Source organism: Argopecten irradians, unplaced genomic scaffold, assembly GCF_041381155.1.
Source record: "Argopecten irradians isolate NY unplaced genomic scaffold, Ai_NY scaffold_1117, whole genome shotgun sequence".
NCBI lineage: Eukaryota > Metazoa > Mollusca > Bivalvia > Pectinida > Pectinidae > Argopecten > Argopecten irradians.
The window spans coordinates 1-18,568 of NW_027188584.1; the positions used below are offsets into that span (position 1 = coordinate 1).

General features: G+C 34.4%; 3 protein-coding genes and 1 pseudogene across 5 annotated transcripts; 2 read left to right on the forward strand and 2 right to left on the reverse strand.

The window, feature by feature from the left end:
* Nucleotides 1-257: 257 nt before the first annotated feature.
* LOC138313958 (uncharacterized) lies at nucleotides 258-4,292 on the forward strand. Of its 2 annotated transcripts, none has more exons than XM_069254183.1 (7): nucleotides 258-1,584; nucleotides 1,950-2,096; nucleotides 2,621-2,680; nucleotides 2,953-2,991; nucleotides 3,325-3,420; nucleotides 3,729-3,770; nucleotides 4,088-4,292. In XM_069254183.1, the coding sequence occupies exons 2-7, from the start codon at nucleotides 2,063-2,065 to the stop codon at nucleotides 4,285-4,287; spliced, it is 471 nt and encodes a 156-aa protein (XP_069110284.1). In that variant the 5' UTR covers nucleotides 258-1,584; nucleotides 1,950-2,062; the 3' UTR covers nucleotides 4,288-4,292. The 2 variants fall into 2 exon arrangements, with proteins under 2 accessions (XP_069110284.1, XP_069110283.1); XM_069254182.1 differs by having other exon boundaries at nucleotides 267-1,584; nucleotides 2,618-2,680.
* Nucleotides 4,293-4,940: 648 nt separating this feature from the next.
* Nucleotides 4,941-10,478, reverse strand: LOC138313960 (putative nuclease HARBI1). The gene is made up of 5 exons (XM_069254187.1): nucleotides 9,969-10,478; nucleotides 7,688-8,009; nucleotides 6,408-6,520; nucleotides 5,743-5,854; nucleotides 4,941-5,508 (listed from the first exon to the last, which is right to left on the reverse strand). Exons 1-5 carry the CDS (start codon nucleotides 10,476-10,478, stop codon nucleotides 5,129-5,131), a joined length of 1,437 nt encoding a protein of 478 aa, XP_069110288.1. The 3' UTR covers nucleotides 4,941-5,128.
* Nucleotides 10,479-13,813: 3,335 nt separating this feature from the next.
* On the forward strand, nucleotides 13,814-15,254 carry LOC138313957 (putative nuclease HARBI1; annotated as a pseudogene).
* A 226-nt stretch (nucleotides 15,255-15,480) lies between these two features.
* LOC138313959 (uncharacterized) lies at nucleotides 15,481-18,562 on the reverse strand. Of its 2 annotated transcripts, none has more exons than XM_069254186.1 (7): nucleotides 18,221-18,562; nucleotides 17,669-17,815; nucleotides 16,996-17,055; nucleotides 16,686-16,724; nucleotides 16,259-16,354; nucleotides 15,909-15,950; nucleotides 15,481-15,588 (listed from the first exon to the last, which is right to left on the reverse strand). In XM_069254186.1, the coding sequence occupies exons 2-7, from the start codon at nucleotides 17,700-17,702 to the stop codon at nucleotides 15,497-15,499; spliced, it is 363 nt and encodes a 120-aa protein (XP_069110287.1). In that variant the 5' UTR covers nucleotides 17,703-17,815; nucleotides 18,221-18,562; the 3' UTR covers nucleotides 15,481-15,496. The 2 variants fall into 2 exon arrangements, with proteins under 2 accessions (XP_069110287.1, XP_069110286.1); XM_069254185.1 differs by having other exon boundaries at nucleotides 16,996-17,058.
* Nucleotides 18,563-18,568: the final 6 nt, after the last annotated feature.

Below are 18,568 nucleotides of genomic sequence, written 5' to 3' on the forward strand. Positions count from 1 at the left end.
AAAAAGACTGTGTGGACTGCGGAGGAGGAGGCAGCCCTTGATCCAAGCAGTACATTCTAACGAAAATGTACTGTTTGGATCAATGTCTGGGCCTGGCATTACAAAATTAACTGCTAAGAGGAAAGAAACATGGGACAAACATCACCCAGGTCCTAAATTCGTAAGTATCATGAAAACACACATGAAATAATAAAATCATTTTCAGAAGGCGTACATATTCCATTATGAAAAGGGTATTAAGTTGATAGTCATAAGCTTACACAATTCCGCATAGCGAAAAACACTGATTTTACAGTATCTGCCCGTAGTTGAGGCCTGGCGTTGTTTGTCCGTTTACGCTTCTCAGCTGTGCCGCTTTTTAGTGTTACGCGCGTCACCCAATCACGTTTCGTATCTATTTTTAGAATATAGGATTTGTTATTGAATAGACATCATTTACAGACGAAGCAGCTCTTTTGTCATCTACCGGATCAAGCTGACCATTACGATAAGTTTAATTGCTGGCCCATGCCTATTATTTTTATAATCTATCCCACTGCACTTACAATATTGTTTACAATTTACGTGTTTTAAGCCTAAGCTGACTAGGCCCAAACGTCGCCTCGCGATCGGTGTTCAACTTTCTGTTTCTGCATGGCCTGACACAAACTTTTAACTAGGGCTACATTGTACCACCAATATATCTAGGTGTATTTTGTAATGTGATAATGTAGGTCTACTTATGTACAGAGATCGGACAAAAGTAGATCTACAATGTATTTGGATACATAATAATTTTAAATTTTCAACCACAGAAAGCTTATATTACTAGAATCTACATACAATACATACACAGGATAAGTATATAAAAATACCCCTATACATTATTGAAATTTAGGCTTATATACGGCTAATTTTGTATTTTTATTTGCAGAACGTCAGGCTCCGTATCCTGTACAACTGTATGGGGCCTAATGGCTGTGATATATCAATTTATTGAAATAATTTTAATTTCATAACAGGGCTCAACATTAACTTAAAGACTTTTGATAGTGATAGATGAAATGTTACAGTAGTAAATAGCTTTTTTATTTGCAAACAGAATATGTTCTGTTAAGATAAGCAATAAATATATATTGCCCCTGCTGTCCAGTCAGCATAGTATACAAATGAAGCTACATGTAGTGGTAACGTGACTAGTATTTATGGAAATGTAACAGGAGAGGAGAAAATGTAGCGGCCAGACCAGCTAGGATTCAAACCAGGGACCCTCAGAATACTAGCCGAGTGCTCTACCGACTGAGCTACATGTACCTGGTCACCGATGATCGACCCAGTCCAATCCCGCTACAGAAATATGGATAAAAAAAAACCTTCAATTTTGTTTCCATGTAAGAGTGGTAAAATCAGACTCAGATTTACATTTGTGTCACATGATAGGGCTGAAAGGGTTAGTTTTGTGATAAATGTATGACATAATTTGTATTGACCTGCAGACTGAACATAATAAATAATGCTCTTCAATTATTGAATTTAGGCAATTCCAGAACTGTAGAAGAGAGACTAAAGACGTAAAGAAAAAGTATTTCAATACCAAACAAAGAGGTAATTTTTAACTAAGCTAAATTTATAAATATCCAATGTAAATTACTCTACAACTATTTCAAGTAAACATAAACATAAATAGTTCTTTAATATAAAACTGTTTGGTCCTTCAGTATTATTTTTTTTAAGTAATAGAACAACTACTATCAACTAAAATAAAAGTGTGTGACTTTGTTTTCTTAAATAAAAACTTGCAGTATTTCTTGCAAATGGTGTCAGTACTTTGAACTTTTGAAGAAAGAACACACTATATAAAAGCCTTTTGATTTAAACAGAAAGGTCATTAAAACTCATGGAAGGTGAAATACAAAATTGATACTTTTGTAATATTGTATGTCATTAATAGTTTCATTCAATATAATTAGCCAAGGCCAAATTGGATAGTGCCAGACACCCTGGGACGGGAGGCGGACCACCACCAGAAAGCCCTTCTGCTGCTGAAGAGATTATTCTAGCTGCCACAGGCTCAAGGCCTGGAATGATGGGTATCCCTAGTGGGATAGATACAGATGGTAAGTCCACTTATTAGGGTGGGGGTATAATATTGTAATATATATACATACATGTATATATATATTAATGATTCAACACAATGTAATAGTTCTGGATTTATCTTTCATTTATTTAGTTCTCAGATATTTGCTATGACAGAGCCCAAAAGATGTGTTTCAACAAGACAAATATTTGTATAATACAGGAATAGGTAATAAAGGCTAGTGAGAATTATTTTTTAGATTCACAGAATCGTGTGTACAAATATTTAATATGAGTTATTTGACTGTAATCTTTCCCTTATTATGGCCAGATAATAAATGCATAATTCAGATAAAGAAAGGGATAGTTTTCTACACATCTACTCCAATTTACATTTACACACATATGCATGAACAGGGTTCAATAGCCAAAAAAACAGAATCTGACTTGATACCTGAAGTAAATCAATCTTTATTTAGATTTCTAAGGGGATAAAACTTAATAACTGTAGGTAGTTCATACTTATCACCATTGTTTGATGTTTCATGTTATAAAACAGCAGTGTTGCCAATCTGCCCAGAGAGAGGAGTTTGCAGTGCTGACAGTTTGAATGAAATTCAAGGTAAAGCTTATTTGTGGTAAAAGTAATCTCAATTAAAACAGCAGCTTATCTTATCATAAAATACACACGATAACCAACTAACCAACTGAAGTATTGAAGCAAACATACAAAAGTCATGATTTTTTATCTAAATGTTGAAGTAATCAAGCATATTAAATTCTTATGACCTCAATACAACATATTTGATCTTATTTTGTACACAAAAAATATGTCCAAAATTGACAGTTTTGTTAGTCAACAGATTATATTACTTCGATCTCATTTTTTTCCAGCTGCACTTCCATCAACAAATGGATCAGGAAATACTACATGTAAGTAAATAAAGGATCTGAACTGTGAAAGCGTTGAACTGCTGTAACGGTTTTATTCTCACTTTGTGCTTTCAATGTTAAAACAATAGGCCCATGGGCCTTAGTGGTCACCTGAGTTCGGATACAGAATGAAACAAAGAGACACAAAAAAAATCTATGAAGAGTTTTTTTTTTTTTCTTATTTTAGCCATTTTGACCAATTTTGGCCCCACCTCTCGGGCTCCTGGGGGTAAGTCGTGGAAAAATTGTTAATAGGAATCAGGTGACCTAATAAGTTTCCGTGGCTTGAGGAACAATTGGAACCCCTATGTAATACTTTTAACTTTTTTTCAGTCACTGTATCATGTTCAGATGTCCCATCATGTTCAGATGCCCCTAACGTTGCTACATGTAGTACTACCGTTACCGTTACTGATGAGCCCATTAGTGGTAAGTATTTACAGTTGCAGTGTTTTATCAACACACTCAGATAATCAATTAACTAGAACACAATACAATTTGTTATAAAATTCTCTTTTTGTATACATGAATACATGTTACCAGTATTTAATTTTGATAACTCCCCCAACTCTTTTAAAAACAAATCATCTTTCAAAGTTCCTCAACCAGTGGAAAAACAAGGAGTCTGAGAAATTAGTTTTGGTAAGTCTAGTAAGTTATTTGATTTCTTATTTTGTACTAAATATTTTTTGCTATACTGGTAAGAGGTAATGAAGTTGTTTCTCTATTTTTTTCAGGAAAACGTTTGTCAACATCACATTGTGATGAATCCAGAAGTAGTAAGTATTTTGATCTGTCATTCAATATTCAAATGAGTTTAAATCAAGAACATAAATTGCTGTGAAAGTTATTGAACATGTAAACATAAAATGAAGCCATCTCAAAAATAAGTTAGTTAATGGTATTTTTAAAACAACATCTATCTTATGATCATGTAACAAAATCCCAGAAATCCAATGACTGAGCTGTGCTTTTAGAAATATTAGAGATCTAACTCTGCACATAATTTGCATGCTTTTGTTATTGATTTCACCTTGTGATAGAGGTTCTTTTTATTGTTTAAACATAAATGTGTGTTTGAACATTTGTACTTCAGAAAAACAGAAAACCACATCTGTCCTGACAGAAAAAAACCTCCTTCTTGACAACCAGAGGCTTCAAGAAGAAATAGAGAAAATAAAAGAGGACAGAAAAAGAATCAAAACTGAAAGTGAAAAGTTGGAAAAAGAAAAGCAAGTGCTTGACTTAAAATTTGCCTACTGGACCTTGAAGTTACAGCACGAATTTCAATTTTAAATGTACATGTATTTAACTTTTATTTAAGGATTAACTTGAATAGATTTTTTATGTTATGGAGATATAACACAAAAATCTGAGTGTACTCTAAATAAACCGCGAAGCGGTTTATGATGAGAGTACACTCAGATTTTTTGTGTTATATCTCCATAACATAAAAAAATCTATTCAAATTAATCCTTATAATTCAATTTACTAAAGATAATCTCTTCAACATTCAAAATTCATTTTGGGACTCTTTTGTCTATAAAATTATTACGCCGTCATCTCAGCCAATCAGAAGCGACGTTACAAACGGTGACGCCATTTGTTTCCTTTATGGGCTGATAAAGTAAATTTTTTAAGCCAATGAAAATGCTCGTAACAAGCAAAATTGAATTATATCTTGTTAAAACAAGCGACAGTTTCAATATATTACTTCTAAAGTATACTTGAACACAAATAAGTTGATACAAAGTGTCTTTGCATGCAGTCTTATTAAAATTAGACTTGTAAATCCGCTCCACTACGATACTCTACCTTACGCTCTAATACAAGTTCTTACATGGTCTGAGGTGACCCTGTATGGGAAGTTGTTAGATCTTGTATTGGAACGTAACGTAGAACAGCATAGTGGGAGCAGAATTTCAAGTCTAATTTTTTAATGAGATTGCTATGCATGGGGCTTAACCTTAGGTATATCTGTTGACTTATATATAATTACAGATTGTTGTGTTGTTTGTAAATTTTGGCAAAATACAACAATCTACAACTCAACAGTTACACACTTTTTATCAACTTAGTTATGTTTAAGTACACCTAAGAAGTGATACATAGGCATATCAAACAGAGTTGACTTATTTTAAAAGTATTGTCTGGCAATATGATTTCTTACATGTTTTCCATCTGGCTGAGCAAGTACTCCCTGATCTTGGATATGGAGTTGATTGTTGTTATCAATCTCCACATCTAAGATGTCCGACCTTAAAATACCTATATTGTGCAATATAATACATGCTGATGTCACAGTCACTGCACACTCAGGTGCCATTCTGAGACCGAATCTCAGGCAAGGAAATCTGGCCTTCAATACTCCGAAGGTTTGTTCTACTCGAACTCTGGTCCTACACAGGCTGCTGTTGAACCGTTCCTGTGACCGGTCAGCTGGATGAAGGTATGGTGTCATCATATACCTTCTGCATGCGTACCCAGAGTCTCCCAGCAACAAACCATCATGTACTCCTGTTATGTAATTAAAAGATGACTATTTAGACTTTCAACAATAGTGTGTTAAAAAAAATCCCCACTTTTCAATTATTTGAAACAACAAAACTTAAATAATTAGCCTACATAAACATCTTGTTTTCATTATCAATCTTTATCTATGTAGAGATATCAAATCTCCATATTGTAACGTATGAAATAATTCGTGAACGTCTTCGAATCAACTGTCTAAGAATATAATTGACTCATTACCATTTTCAAATTGGTCTTTCAATGCAGAGGAATTCCAAATCCTGGAGTCATGGACACTGCCTGGCCAGGATGCATTGAAGCTTGTTATCCTCATGTGGGCATCACAGATTGCCTGTTGCATTAATACACATTACATGTAACAGTGTATTTCATATTTATTATATGTGCATTAGTTTATACTTGTTATTTATATAGAAAAAAACGATGAATTTCAGCATTGTATAGAAACTACATTAACATCTTACAATATGGTTTATAATTCATTTCATATGAAAAGTGAAATTTCACATCAAAAGAAAGTGAAATATAGTGAATTACCATAATTTAAAAAAAAAAAAAAGCACGATTTAATATTAATCACAAATTTAATAGCTTATTATGTACAGAAGATCTATTTAATCAAAGTTTTCCTGCATATAAAAAAAACTGTGTCAGTAATAATACTTTCCATAAACTTTTCAAGATCAACACAGGTAAGATATTTATATATTTGAAAGACTGTGCACATTACGTATGCAACTAACTTTGTCAAGGCATTAATGACTATTTGGACAGTCAAAAATCTACCGGTAAAAAGTTCACCTCCCTGTAGGAGTTGTCTCTCTTGACCTGTTATGAGACATACATTTCGTGTATCGAAGAAATATTTATTTTCGTAATTTTACCTGTACGTTAAGGGAATGATACCCTTTTCTATTCAGGAAGTCAGCTTCGTTCTGTGTTGGGCGTTTTATTCTGATGAAGGTTCCATCAACGCAGCCGAGCACATTAGGGAATCCTTAGAATGAGTAAAGGGAACCGGTATTGTATTTCATATTTTCACATCAATGTATTTTATTCATGATTGTTTTGTTTCAGCTTTCTTTTCTCGTTATCAATGAAACACAGGTACAGTATACATGTATATATAAGTGCATTGCATATACGCGGTACATTTTATCTCTATTATACAAACATACACTTGTGATTGTTTCATATTAACTCTTTATCAGAGAGCAATGCTTTCCAGCAAGTACTAGATATCGTCACAGGTATAAAATAAAAACCCAACACACTCCTAACTATTTACCAGGGTTCTATGTAATATAGAGTAAATATAGCTCCCCCATACTGTACTATATTTTGTACAAAAATATAGGGGAGGGAGGGGGGTTATGATTTTTTTCTATATTACATAGAACCCGGGCACCTGTAATTACTATATATGAACAATAATGCTTGAAATTATATATACACTGGTTTTATTTATGTATTTTCATTTATCGTTTTTTTTGGCTCATTGTTTTACATTGTCTTTTCGTCAAATCGATATTTAGGCTAAATTGAAATATATCAAACTAACTACTGTATTTCATTTACTGTACATGTACATGTACTAGGCCTTATCAATCTCTCTCTCTTATCTAAATAATTTCGTAAGTTGCTATGATTTGTCCATATTGATTTCGTTTTTGTCTTATTAAATATACTTTGAATTTTCAAAAATGTGTTGATCTTATTTGAGGCCCTTTCCAATTTTTTTAAAGTCGACAAACAAACGTCGTGTCGGCACATTAATAAGACTGCGGACTAATGATCATTGACTTGAATGCAACTCTTTTTAGTTGCGTTTTTTAATTGACATTAATTAGTTATGATATACACATTTATTAGTTCCATATACTGTAGTCGCTTGATGTGTATAATTTAATTACATCAAACTGTGATATGAAATGCAAACGAACAAACCATGAACAACTTTAGTGTTCAACTCAAGTTACATGTAGCTTGTTGTCACACAAGGTGCTTGTTTAGTAACACCGTCGTCATCACTGACGTCACTTCCGCTACCGTTGAAGTTTGGATTGAGTGTTGTTTTGAAGGACGGCGTGTGTAACTGCTGTTATTTCAATATATGTGAGCTTTTTTTGTTTTGAAAACAATATTTTTTCATGCACGATCTTACCTGCTATTGACCCAAACTCTTGTTTGACTGTTGTTGCCGCCCTGCCAGTCGGAAATTTGATGAAATCTTTCACAAGACTGGTCAAAGCTCTTGTGACACGCCGCACAATCCTGCTAATGGTGGGCTGGGAAATCCTGTTCAAAGAATCGCCAATCAACTGCTGGAACGCGCCTGTTGCTAAAAATCTTAATGTTACTAGCACCTGCAATAGAGGCGGAAGCGCGAGGCTGCGTTTCGTACGATGTGTTACAACATTTTCTATTAGACCTACAATAAAAATGATCGTTCTTGGTCTAAACCTAAACCGACGGAACACTTCGTCCTCGTATTCATGAAACCGTTCTCATGCTCAAACTCAAGATTTTGTACTCAAAATTCAAATATTGTACTCACCGTTTTCGTACTCATGCTCAGGTCGTATTCATGAAAAATTCTATGCTCAGAATCTTGAGCACGTTCTCAACTTTCCTTGAGTATAGTTCTACCCATGCTCAAGATCACAATAAGTTCGCAAGATGGCAGGAGGTAGATTTGTGCAACGTGAATTAAGAGAACGTGTTCTTCCAAGACCAAGGGTATTCGTGGACAGGACAAACCCCTTAGAAACTTTAAACGAGGACGAAGTGTTCCTTCGGTTTAGGTTTAGACCAAGAACGATCATTTTTATTGTAGGTCTAATAGAAAATGTTGTAACACACATCGTACGAAACGCAGCCTCGCGCTTCCGCCTCTATTGCAGGTGCTAGTAACATTAAGATTTTTAGCAACAGGCGCGTTCCAGCAGTTGATTGGCGATTCTTTGAACAGGATTTCCCAGCCCACCATTAGCAGGAATTGTGCGGCGTGTCACAAGAGCTTTGACCAGTCCTTGTGAAAGATTTCATCAAATTTCCGACTGGCAGGGCGGCAACAACAGTCAAACAAGAGTTTGGGTCAATAGCAGGTAAGATCGTGCATGAAAAAATATTGTTTTCAAAACAAAAAAGCTCACATATATTGAAATAACAGCAGTTACACACGCCGTCCTTCAAAACAACACTCAATCCAAACTTCAACGGTAGCGGAAGTGACGTCAGTGATGACGACGGTGTTACTAAACAAGCACCTTGTGTGACAACAAGCTACATGTTACTTGAGTTGAACACTGAAGTTGTTCATGGTTTGTTCGTTTGCATTTCATATCACAGTTTGATGTAATTAAATTATACACATCAAGCGACTACAGTATATGGAACTAATAAATGTGTATATCATAACTAATTAATGTCAATTAAAAACGCAACTAAAAAGAGTTGCATTCAAGTCAATGATCATTAGTCCGCAGTCTTATTAATGTGCCGACACGACGTTTGTTTGTCGACTTTAAAAAAATTGGAAAGGGCCTCAAATAAGATCAACACATTTTTGAAAATTCAAAGTATATTTAATAAGACAAAAACGAAATCAATATGGACAAATCATAGCAACTTACGAAATTATTTAGATAAGAGAGAGAGATTGATAAGGCCTAGTACATGTACATGTACAGTAAATGAAATACAGTAGTTAGTTTGATATATTTCAATTTAGCCTAAATATCGATTTGACGAAAAGACAATGTAAAACAATGAGCCAAAAAAAAAACGATAAATGAAAATACATAAATAAACCAGTGTATATATAATTTCAAGCATTATTGTTCATATATAGTAATTACAGGTGCCCGGGTTCTATGTAATATAGAAAAAAATCATAACCCCCCTCCTCCCCTATATTTTTGTACAAAATATAGTACAGTATGGGGAGCTATATTTCCTCTATATTACATAGAACCCTGGTAAATAGTTAGGAGTGTGTTGGGTTTTTTTTCTATACCTGTGACGATATCTAGTACTTGCTGGAAAGCATTGCTCTCTGATAAAGAGTTAATATGAAACAATCACAAGTGTATGTTTTTCGCTCAGTTTGACATCATTGGTAAGCTAAGACTAGCTTGTGGAGATGTATTAAAGTTTCTTCAAACAATGACATTGTGTACTCCTAACGCGTACTATGGACTTCCGGTTGCTTAAAATAATGTATATACAGTCATTTCATTAATGTTGAAATCCTTTTCCGTTGTTAGGGGAACAGGAGATATATATATATACATAATGTTACTTAATCTCATAGTAATGAGATACCGACACATATATAAGTGCCAGACACTGATAAAAACACTGATTAAAAAGTTTCCATGGATTTAGAATATCACAGGGTTTGCTGTCCATTCCTGTGAGTATTTTATTCACCCGATTTATACAATTTTGTCAGAAAGATGGTTGAAATTTTGCTGGTGGTTTTTCCAGTACTTATTGAGTCTTGACTTGAAGGTGTTAAGAGATGGTGAACACACCACTTCCTCTGGTAGAGAATTCCAGATGTTGATAACTCTGTTGCTGAAGAAGTGGCCTGATTTTCCCAGTCTGAATTGCCTTTTATATAGTTTTCTGGAGTGCCCCCTTGTTGAAGTTCGTCCAATTTCATCGAATAGTGACTCAACGTTCAGTATGTCCAAATGATTTAGAATTTTGTAGGTTTGGATGATATCTGCGCGCTCTCTACGATATTGAAGTGTTGGTAGACTTAGACTCTTTAAGCGATCTTGGTAGGATAGATGCTTTAAACACGGTATCCTTTTTGTTGCTCGTCTTTGTACATTTTCAATGACGGTCATGTCTCTGACCAGGTGTGGTGAGGATACTGGTGTTGCGTATTCCACAATTGGACGAATAAGTGATTTATACAGTGCCAGGAACATTTGAGGACTCATATATGAGAATGATCTAAACATTAGACCGATGATTTTGTTGGCCTTTGAGCTTGACGAGTTTGGCATGAATTGAGAACTGCAGGTTTTGGTCAATGTTCACTCCTAAATCCTTTTCCGACTCTACTTTTTGTACTGGTGTTGCGATGCCATCTTGACTAATAGTATAAACATGGTTTCCTTGAGATCTGCCTATCTCCAGGTATTTACATTTGGATGTATTAAGTTTCATTAGCCAGGTCTGTGTCCATTTACACATTTGGTCTATGTTGTGCTGCAGGTTTTGTCTATCATCCATATTGTTGATTTTAGAGTATAACTTTGTGTCGTCAGCAAAAAGTTTAATTGTACAGTTTAGCATGTCTGGCATGTCATTGACATAGATCAAGAAGAGGATTGGTCCTAGTACACTCCCCTGCGGTACTCCACTTGTAACTGGATGAGGTTCTGATGTTGCTCCATTTACCGTTACTCGTTGTGTCATGTTGTCGAGAAAGGCTTTGATCCATCCCAACATGTTTACCGTGTTGATTCCGTACTGTTTTAATTTATGGAGGAGGAATTTGTGCGAGACTTTGTCGAAAGCCTTACTAAAGTCCAGGTAAATGACATCAACACTTTTTCCTGAATCTATGCTTCTGGTCCAGTTTTCCATGGATTCTAGTAACTGAGTGACACACGATTTTCCAGATCTGAAGCCATGTTGATGAGGAGTAAATAGGTTGTTGATATCCATATAAGCTACAATTTCATCCCTCACTATCCGTTGCATGATTTTTGATGGGACTGATGTTAAGCTAATTGGTCTGTAATTGCTAGGATCGTTTTTTGCTCCCTTTTTGAATAATGGAGTGACTATGGCTTCTTTCCATGCTGATGGTAATTTACAGTTTTGTAGGGACTTTTTAAAAATAATTTTTCAAAGGTCCTTTTAGTTCTTCTGCTGCTTCGGTTATAAACTTTGGGTGAAATGTTGTCAGGCCAGGAGACTTGTTTGGGTTAATATTCTTAATGGCTTTTAGTACCTTTTCTTCTGTAATGTCTATGTTGACTATGTCGTCTTGTTGATGTCTTCGGGAAAGGGAGGTAAATTCGGCATCTTGGTCTTTGACAAATACACTTGCAAAGTAGTTGTTTAATGTATCAGCTGTTTCCTTGTTATTGGTTGATAGTTCGCCATTTGGTTTTTTTTATTTCTCCTATGGTTGATTTAACTCTGGATTTGGATTTGACATGAGACCAGAAATAGTTTTGGGTTTGTTTTGATCTTCCCGGCAAGGTCCTTTTCGTAGTTGTTATTTCGAGGATCGAATTTGCGTTTTGTAGGCAATGGTTTCCAGAGCAGATATGTTTGTTAAAGGAGTGAAGTTATACCTTCTGTACTCTTATCAATGTTAATAATTTAATAATCCAGCAACGGTTTTTATGCTACCGGAGATGGCTGAACTTGGCCTCGTGACTCAAGTCTCACTCACGGTTTTGAGGTATAGTCTGGTGTTTGTCTCCCCCTAAGCACACTGGTATAGAATTTCTCCGATCTATAAAGTAGTTTAAAAGTGAACAGTAAGGGATTCTCCTAAGCTGAGCATCAGGACCATCGCAGGATTGAGTCTACACACGATGAACAGAGTCTCTATCTTGGCTGAGGTTAGGCATTTTCTCCTCTGTGTGTACTGACCTTTTACACTTGCAAGAAATTTCCGATGAGTATGTAGTTTTGAGGATTCTCTAGAGGGACTGTTCTCACTTGTAACAGTAAAGTCTAAACTGAAGACTTTAGATGGTCACTTTTCCCCCAGTCCTGATTCATAGGATATGTCTCGTATCATTTCTTCTTCGTTGGTAAAAATGAGGTCTAAAGTAGATTGGATCTGATTTACTCGGTAAACGTGTTGGACTAGTTACGTGTTGGATCAGGAAATTGTCACGTGTTTGCTTCTAGGAATTTTGTTGCTGGGTTATTTAGGCCTGACAGTGATATCTGGTTTTTCCAATCAATCTCCTTGTAATTAAAGTCACCGAGTAGCAATATGTGTGAATAGCATTTTGTGTTTCCCAGACTGTCTATCAACTCGTTCAGATGTTTATTGTTGTCCTCTGGGCTGTTTGGGCTTCGTATACACACAGCATATCAAAAGTTCATCTTTTTCGTTGAGTTTTACAGAGATTGTAGTATATTCTTGAAAAGGTATGTGCTGATCAGTTTTTTCAGCATTCAGTGTATCTCTGGTGTAGATTACTACTCCTCTGTGACTGACTGTTGAGATATTAGTTGTGTAGTTTCTCAGATGGTAGGAATCCTCGTCGAGATGAAGGCTTGTATGTTTTGGAAAAATTTCAGTTAAACAGATGATATCTGGCTTGTCATTTTCAATAATTTCTAATAGCTCCAATTTTTTGTCTGATGATAAGGTGTCAACATTTGAATAGAAGATTTTGATGTATTGCCTGTTGATTCTGAATGGAAGTGTCTTGATTTGGTAAGGCGTTAAAATAGTTAAAACCTGAATCCTATACATGTTTGTATAATAGAGATAAAATGTAACGCGTATATGCAATGCACTTATATATACATGTATACTGTACCTGTGTTTCATTGATAACGAGAAAAGAAAGCTGAAACAAAACAATCATGAATAAAATACATTGATGTGAAAATATGAAATACAATACCGGTTCCCTTTACTCATTCTAAGGATTCCCTAATGTGCTCGGCTGCGTTGATGGAACCTTCATCAGAATAAAACGCCCAACACAGAACGAAGCTGACTTCCTGAATAGAAAAGGTATCATTCCCTTAACGTACAGGTAAAATTACGAAAATAAATATTTCTTCGATACACGAAATGTATGTCTCATAACAGGTCAAGAGAGACAACTCCTACAGGGAGGTGAACTTTTTACCGGTAGATTTTTGACTGTCCAAATAGTCATTAATGCCTTGACAAAGTTAGTTGCATACGTAATGTGCACAGTCTTTCAAATAATAAATATCTTACCTGTGTTGATCTTGAAAAGTTTATGGAAAGTATTATTACTGATACACAGTTTTTTTTATATGCAGGAAAACTTTGATTAAATAGATCTTCTGTACATAATAAGCTATTAAATTTGTGATTAATATTAAATCGTGCTTTTTTTTTTTTTTTTTTAAATTATGGTAATTCACTATATTTCACTTTCTTTTGATGTGAAATTTCACTTTTCATATGAAATGAATTATAAACCATATTGTAAGATGTTAATGTAGTTTCTATACAATGCTGAAATTCATCGTTTTTCTATACATATAATAAATATGAAATACACTGTTACATGTAATGTGTATTCATGCAACAGGCAATCTGTGATGCCCACATGAGGATAACAAGCTTCAATGCATCCTGGCCAGGCAGTGTCCATGACTCCAGGATTTGGAATTCCTCTGCATTGAAAGACCAATTTGAAAATGGTAATGAGTCAATTATATTCTTAGACAGTTGATTCGAAGACGTTCACGAATTATTTCATACGTTACAATATGGAGATTTGATATCTCTACATAGATAAAGATTGATAATGAAAACAAGATGTTTATGTAGGTTAATTATTTAAGTTTTGTTGTTTCAAATAATTGAAAAGTGGGGATTTTTTTTTTAACACACTATTGTTGAAAGTCTAAATAGTCATCTTTTAATTACATAACAGGAGTACATGATGGTTTGTTGCTGGGAGACTCTGGGTACGCATGCAGAAGGTATATGATGACACCATACCTTCATCCAGCTGACCGGTCACAGGAACGGTTCAACAGCAGCCTGTGTAGGACCAGAGTTCGAGTAGAACAAACCTTCGGAGTATTGAAGGCCAGATTTCCTTGCCTGAGATTCGGTCTCAGAATGGCACCTGAGTGTGCAGTGACTGTGACATCAGCATGTATTATATTGCACAATATAGGTATTTTAAGGTCGGACATCTTGGATGTGGAGATTGATAACAACAATCAACTCCATATCCAAGATCAGGGAGTACTTGCTCAGCCAGATGGAAAACATGTAAAGAAATCATATTGCCAGACAATACTTTTAAAATAAGTCAACTCTGTTTGATATGCCTATGTATCACTTCTTAGGTGTACTTAAACATAACTAAGTTGATAAAAAGTGTGTAACTGTTGAGTTGTAGATTGTTGTATTTTGCCAAAATTAACAAACAACACAACAATCTGTAATTATATATAAGTCAACAGATATACCTAAGGTTAAGCCCCATGCATAGCAATCTCATTAAAATTAGACTTGAAATTCTGCTCCCACTATGCTGTTCTACGTTACGTTCCAATACAAGATCTAACAACTTCCCATACATGGTCACCTCAGACCATGTAAGAACTTGTATTAGAGCGTAAGGTAGAGTATAGTAGTGGAGCGGATTTACAAGTCTAATTTTAATAAGACTGCATGCAAAGACACTTTGTATCAACTTATTTGTGTTCAAGTATACTTTAGAAGTAATATATTGAAACTGTCGCTTGTTTTAACAAGATATAATTCAATTTTGCTTGTTACGAGCATTTTCATTGGCTTAAAAATTTACTTTATCAGCCCATAAAGGAAAAAAACAAATGGCGTCACCGTTTGTAACCATCGCTTCTGATTGGCTGAGATGACGGCGTAATAATTTTATAGACAAAAGAGTCCCAAAATGAATTTTAAATGTTGAAGAGATTATCTTTAGTAAATTGAATTATAAGGATTAATTTGAATAGATTTTTTATGTTATGGAGATATAACACAAAAATCTGAGTGTACTCTCATCATAAAACCGCTTCGCGGTTTATTTAGAGTACACTCAGATTTTTGTGTTATATCTCCATAACATAAAAAATCTATTCAAGTTAATCCTTAAATAAAAAGTTAAATACATGTACATTTAAAATTGAAATTCGTGCTGTAACTTCAAGGTCCCAGTAGGCAAATTTTAAGTCAAGCACTTGCTTTTCTTTTTCCAACTTTTCACTTTCAGTTTTGATTCTTTTTCTGTCACTCTTTTATTTTCTCTATTTCTTCTTGAAGCCTCTGGTTGTCAAGAAGGAGGTTTTTTTCTGTCAGGACAGATGTGGTTTTCTGTTTTTCTGAAGTACAAATGTTCAAAACACACATTTATGTTTAAACAATAAAAAGAACCTCTATCACAAGGTGAAATCAATAACAAAAGCATGCAAATTATGTGCAGAGTTAGATCTCTAATATTTCTAAAAGCACAGCTCAGTCATTGGATTTCTGGGATTTTGTTACATGATCATAAGATAGATGTTGTTTTAAAAATACCATTAACTAATTTATTTTTTGAGATGGCTTCATTTTATGTTTACATGTTCAATAACTTTCACAGCAATTTATGTTCTTGATTTAAACTCATTTGAATATTGAATGGACAGATCAAAATACTTACTACTTCTGGATTCATCACAATGTGATGTTGACAAACGTTTTCCTGAAAAAAATAGAGAAACAACTTCATTACCTCTTACCAGTATAGCAAAAAATATTTAGTACAAAATAAGAAATCAAATAACTTACTAGACTTACCAAAACTAATTTCTCAGACTCCTTGTTTTTCCACTGGTTGAGGAACTTTGAAAGATGATTTGTTTTTAAAAGAGTTGGGGGAGTTATCAAAATTAAATACTGGTAACATGTATTCATGTATACAAAAAGAGAATTTTATAACAAATTGTATTGTGTTCTAGTTAATTGATTATCTGAGTGTGTTGATAAAACACTGCAACTGTAAATACTTACCACTAATGGGCTCATCAGTAACGGTAACGGTAGTACTACATGTAGCAACGTTAGGGGCATCTGAACATGATGGGACATCTGAACATGATACAGTGACTGAAAAAAAGTTAAAAGTATTACATAGGGGTTCCAATTGTTCCTCAAGCCACGGAAACTTATTAGGTCACCTGATTCCTATTAACAATTTTTCCACGACTTACCCCCAGGAGCCCGAGAGGTGGGGCCAAAATTGTTCAAAATGGCTAAAATAAGAAAAAAAAAAACTCTTCATAGATTTTTTTTGTGTCTTTGTTTCATTCTGTATCCGAACTCAGGTGACCACTAAGGCCCATGGGCCTCTTGTTTTAACATTGAAAGCACAAAGTGAGAATAAAACCGTTACAAAGCAGTTCAACGCTTTCACAGTTCAGATCCTTTATTTACTTACATGTAGTATTTCCTGATCCATTTGTTGATGGAAGTGCAGCTGGAAAAAAAATGAGATCGAAGTAAATATAATCTGTTGACTAACAAAACTGTCAATTTTGGACATTTTTTTGTACAAAATAAGATCAAATATGTTGTATTGAGGTCAAAAGAATTTAATATGCTTGATTACTTCAACATTTAGATAAAAAATCATGACTTTTGTATGTTTGCTTCAATACTTCAGTTGGTTAGTTGGTTATCGTGTGTATTTTATGATAAGATAAGCTGCTGTTTTAATTGAGATTACTTTTACCACAAATAAGCTTTACCTTGAATTTCATTCAAACTGTCAGCACTGCAAACTCCTCTCTCTGGGCAGATTGGCAACACTGCTGTTTTATAACATGAAACATCAAACAATGGTGATAAGTATGAAGTACCTACAGTTATTAAGTTTTTATCCCCTTAGAAATCTAAATAAAGATTGATTTACTTCAGGTATCAAGTCAGACTCTGTTTTTTGGCTATTGAACCCTGTTCATGCATACGTGTGTAAATGTAAATTGGAGTAGATGTGTTGTTCATCAAAAGATTGTGTATGTTACTTGTACATGTATATTCACTATTTTTACAATTTAAGCCTGAAATAATTCATATATTACACAAGTTAAAACTATCCCTTTCTTTATCTGAATTATGCATTTATTATCTGGCCATAATAAGGGAAAGATTACAGTCAAATAACTCATATTAAATATTTGTACACACGATTCTGTGAATCTAAAAAATAATTCTCACTAGCCTTTATTACCTATTCCTGTATTATACAAATATTTGTCTTGTTGAAACACATCTTTTGGGCTCTGTCATAGCAAATATCTGAGAACTAAATAAATGAAAGATAAATCCAGAACTATTACATTGTGTTGAATCATTAATATATATATACATGTATGTATATATATTACAATATTATACCCCCACCCTAATAAGTGGACTTACCATCTGTATCTATCCCACTAGGGATACCCATCATTCCAGGCCTTGAGCCTGTGGCAGCTAGAATAATCTCTTCAGCAGCAGAAGGGCTTTCTGGTGGTGGTCCGCCTCCCGTCCCAGGGTGTCTGGCACTATCCAATTTGGCCTTGGCTAATTATATTGAATGAAACTATTAATGACATACAATATTACAAAAGTATCAATTTTGTATTTCACCTTCCATGAGTTTTAATGACCTTTCTGTTTAAATCAAAAGGCTTTATATAGTGTGTTCTTTCTTCAAAAGTTCAAAGTACTGACACCATTTGCAAGAAATACTGCAAGTTTTATTTAAGAAAACAAAGTCACACACTTTTATTTTTAGTTGATAGTAGTTGTTCTATTACTTAAAAAAATAATACTGAAGGACCAAACAGTTTTATATTAAAGAACTATTTTATGTTTACTTGAAATAGTTGTAGAGTAATTTACATTGGAGTATGTGTCAATACAATCAGAAGAGTTGTAGAGTAATTTACATTGGATATTTATAAATTTAGCTTAGTTAAAAATTACCTCTTTGTTTGGTATTGAAATACTTTTTCTTTACGTCTTTAGTCTCTCTTCTACAGTTCTGGAATTGCCTAAATTCAATAATTGAAGAGCATTATTTATTATGTTCAGTCTGCAGGTCAATACAAATTATGTCATACATTAATCACAAAACTAACCCTTTCAGCCCTATCATGTGACACAAATGTAAATCTGAGTCTGATTTTACCACTCTTACATGGAAACAAAATTGAAGGTTTTTTTTTATCCATATTTCTGTAGCGGGATTGGACTGGGTCGATCATCGGTGACCAGGTACATGTAGCTCAGTCGGTAGAGCACTCGGCTAGTATTCTGAGGGTCCCTGGTTTG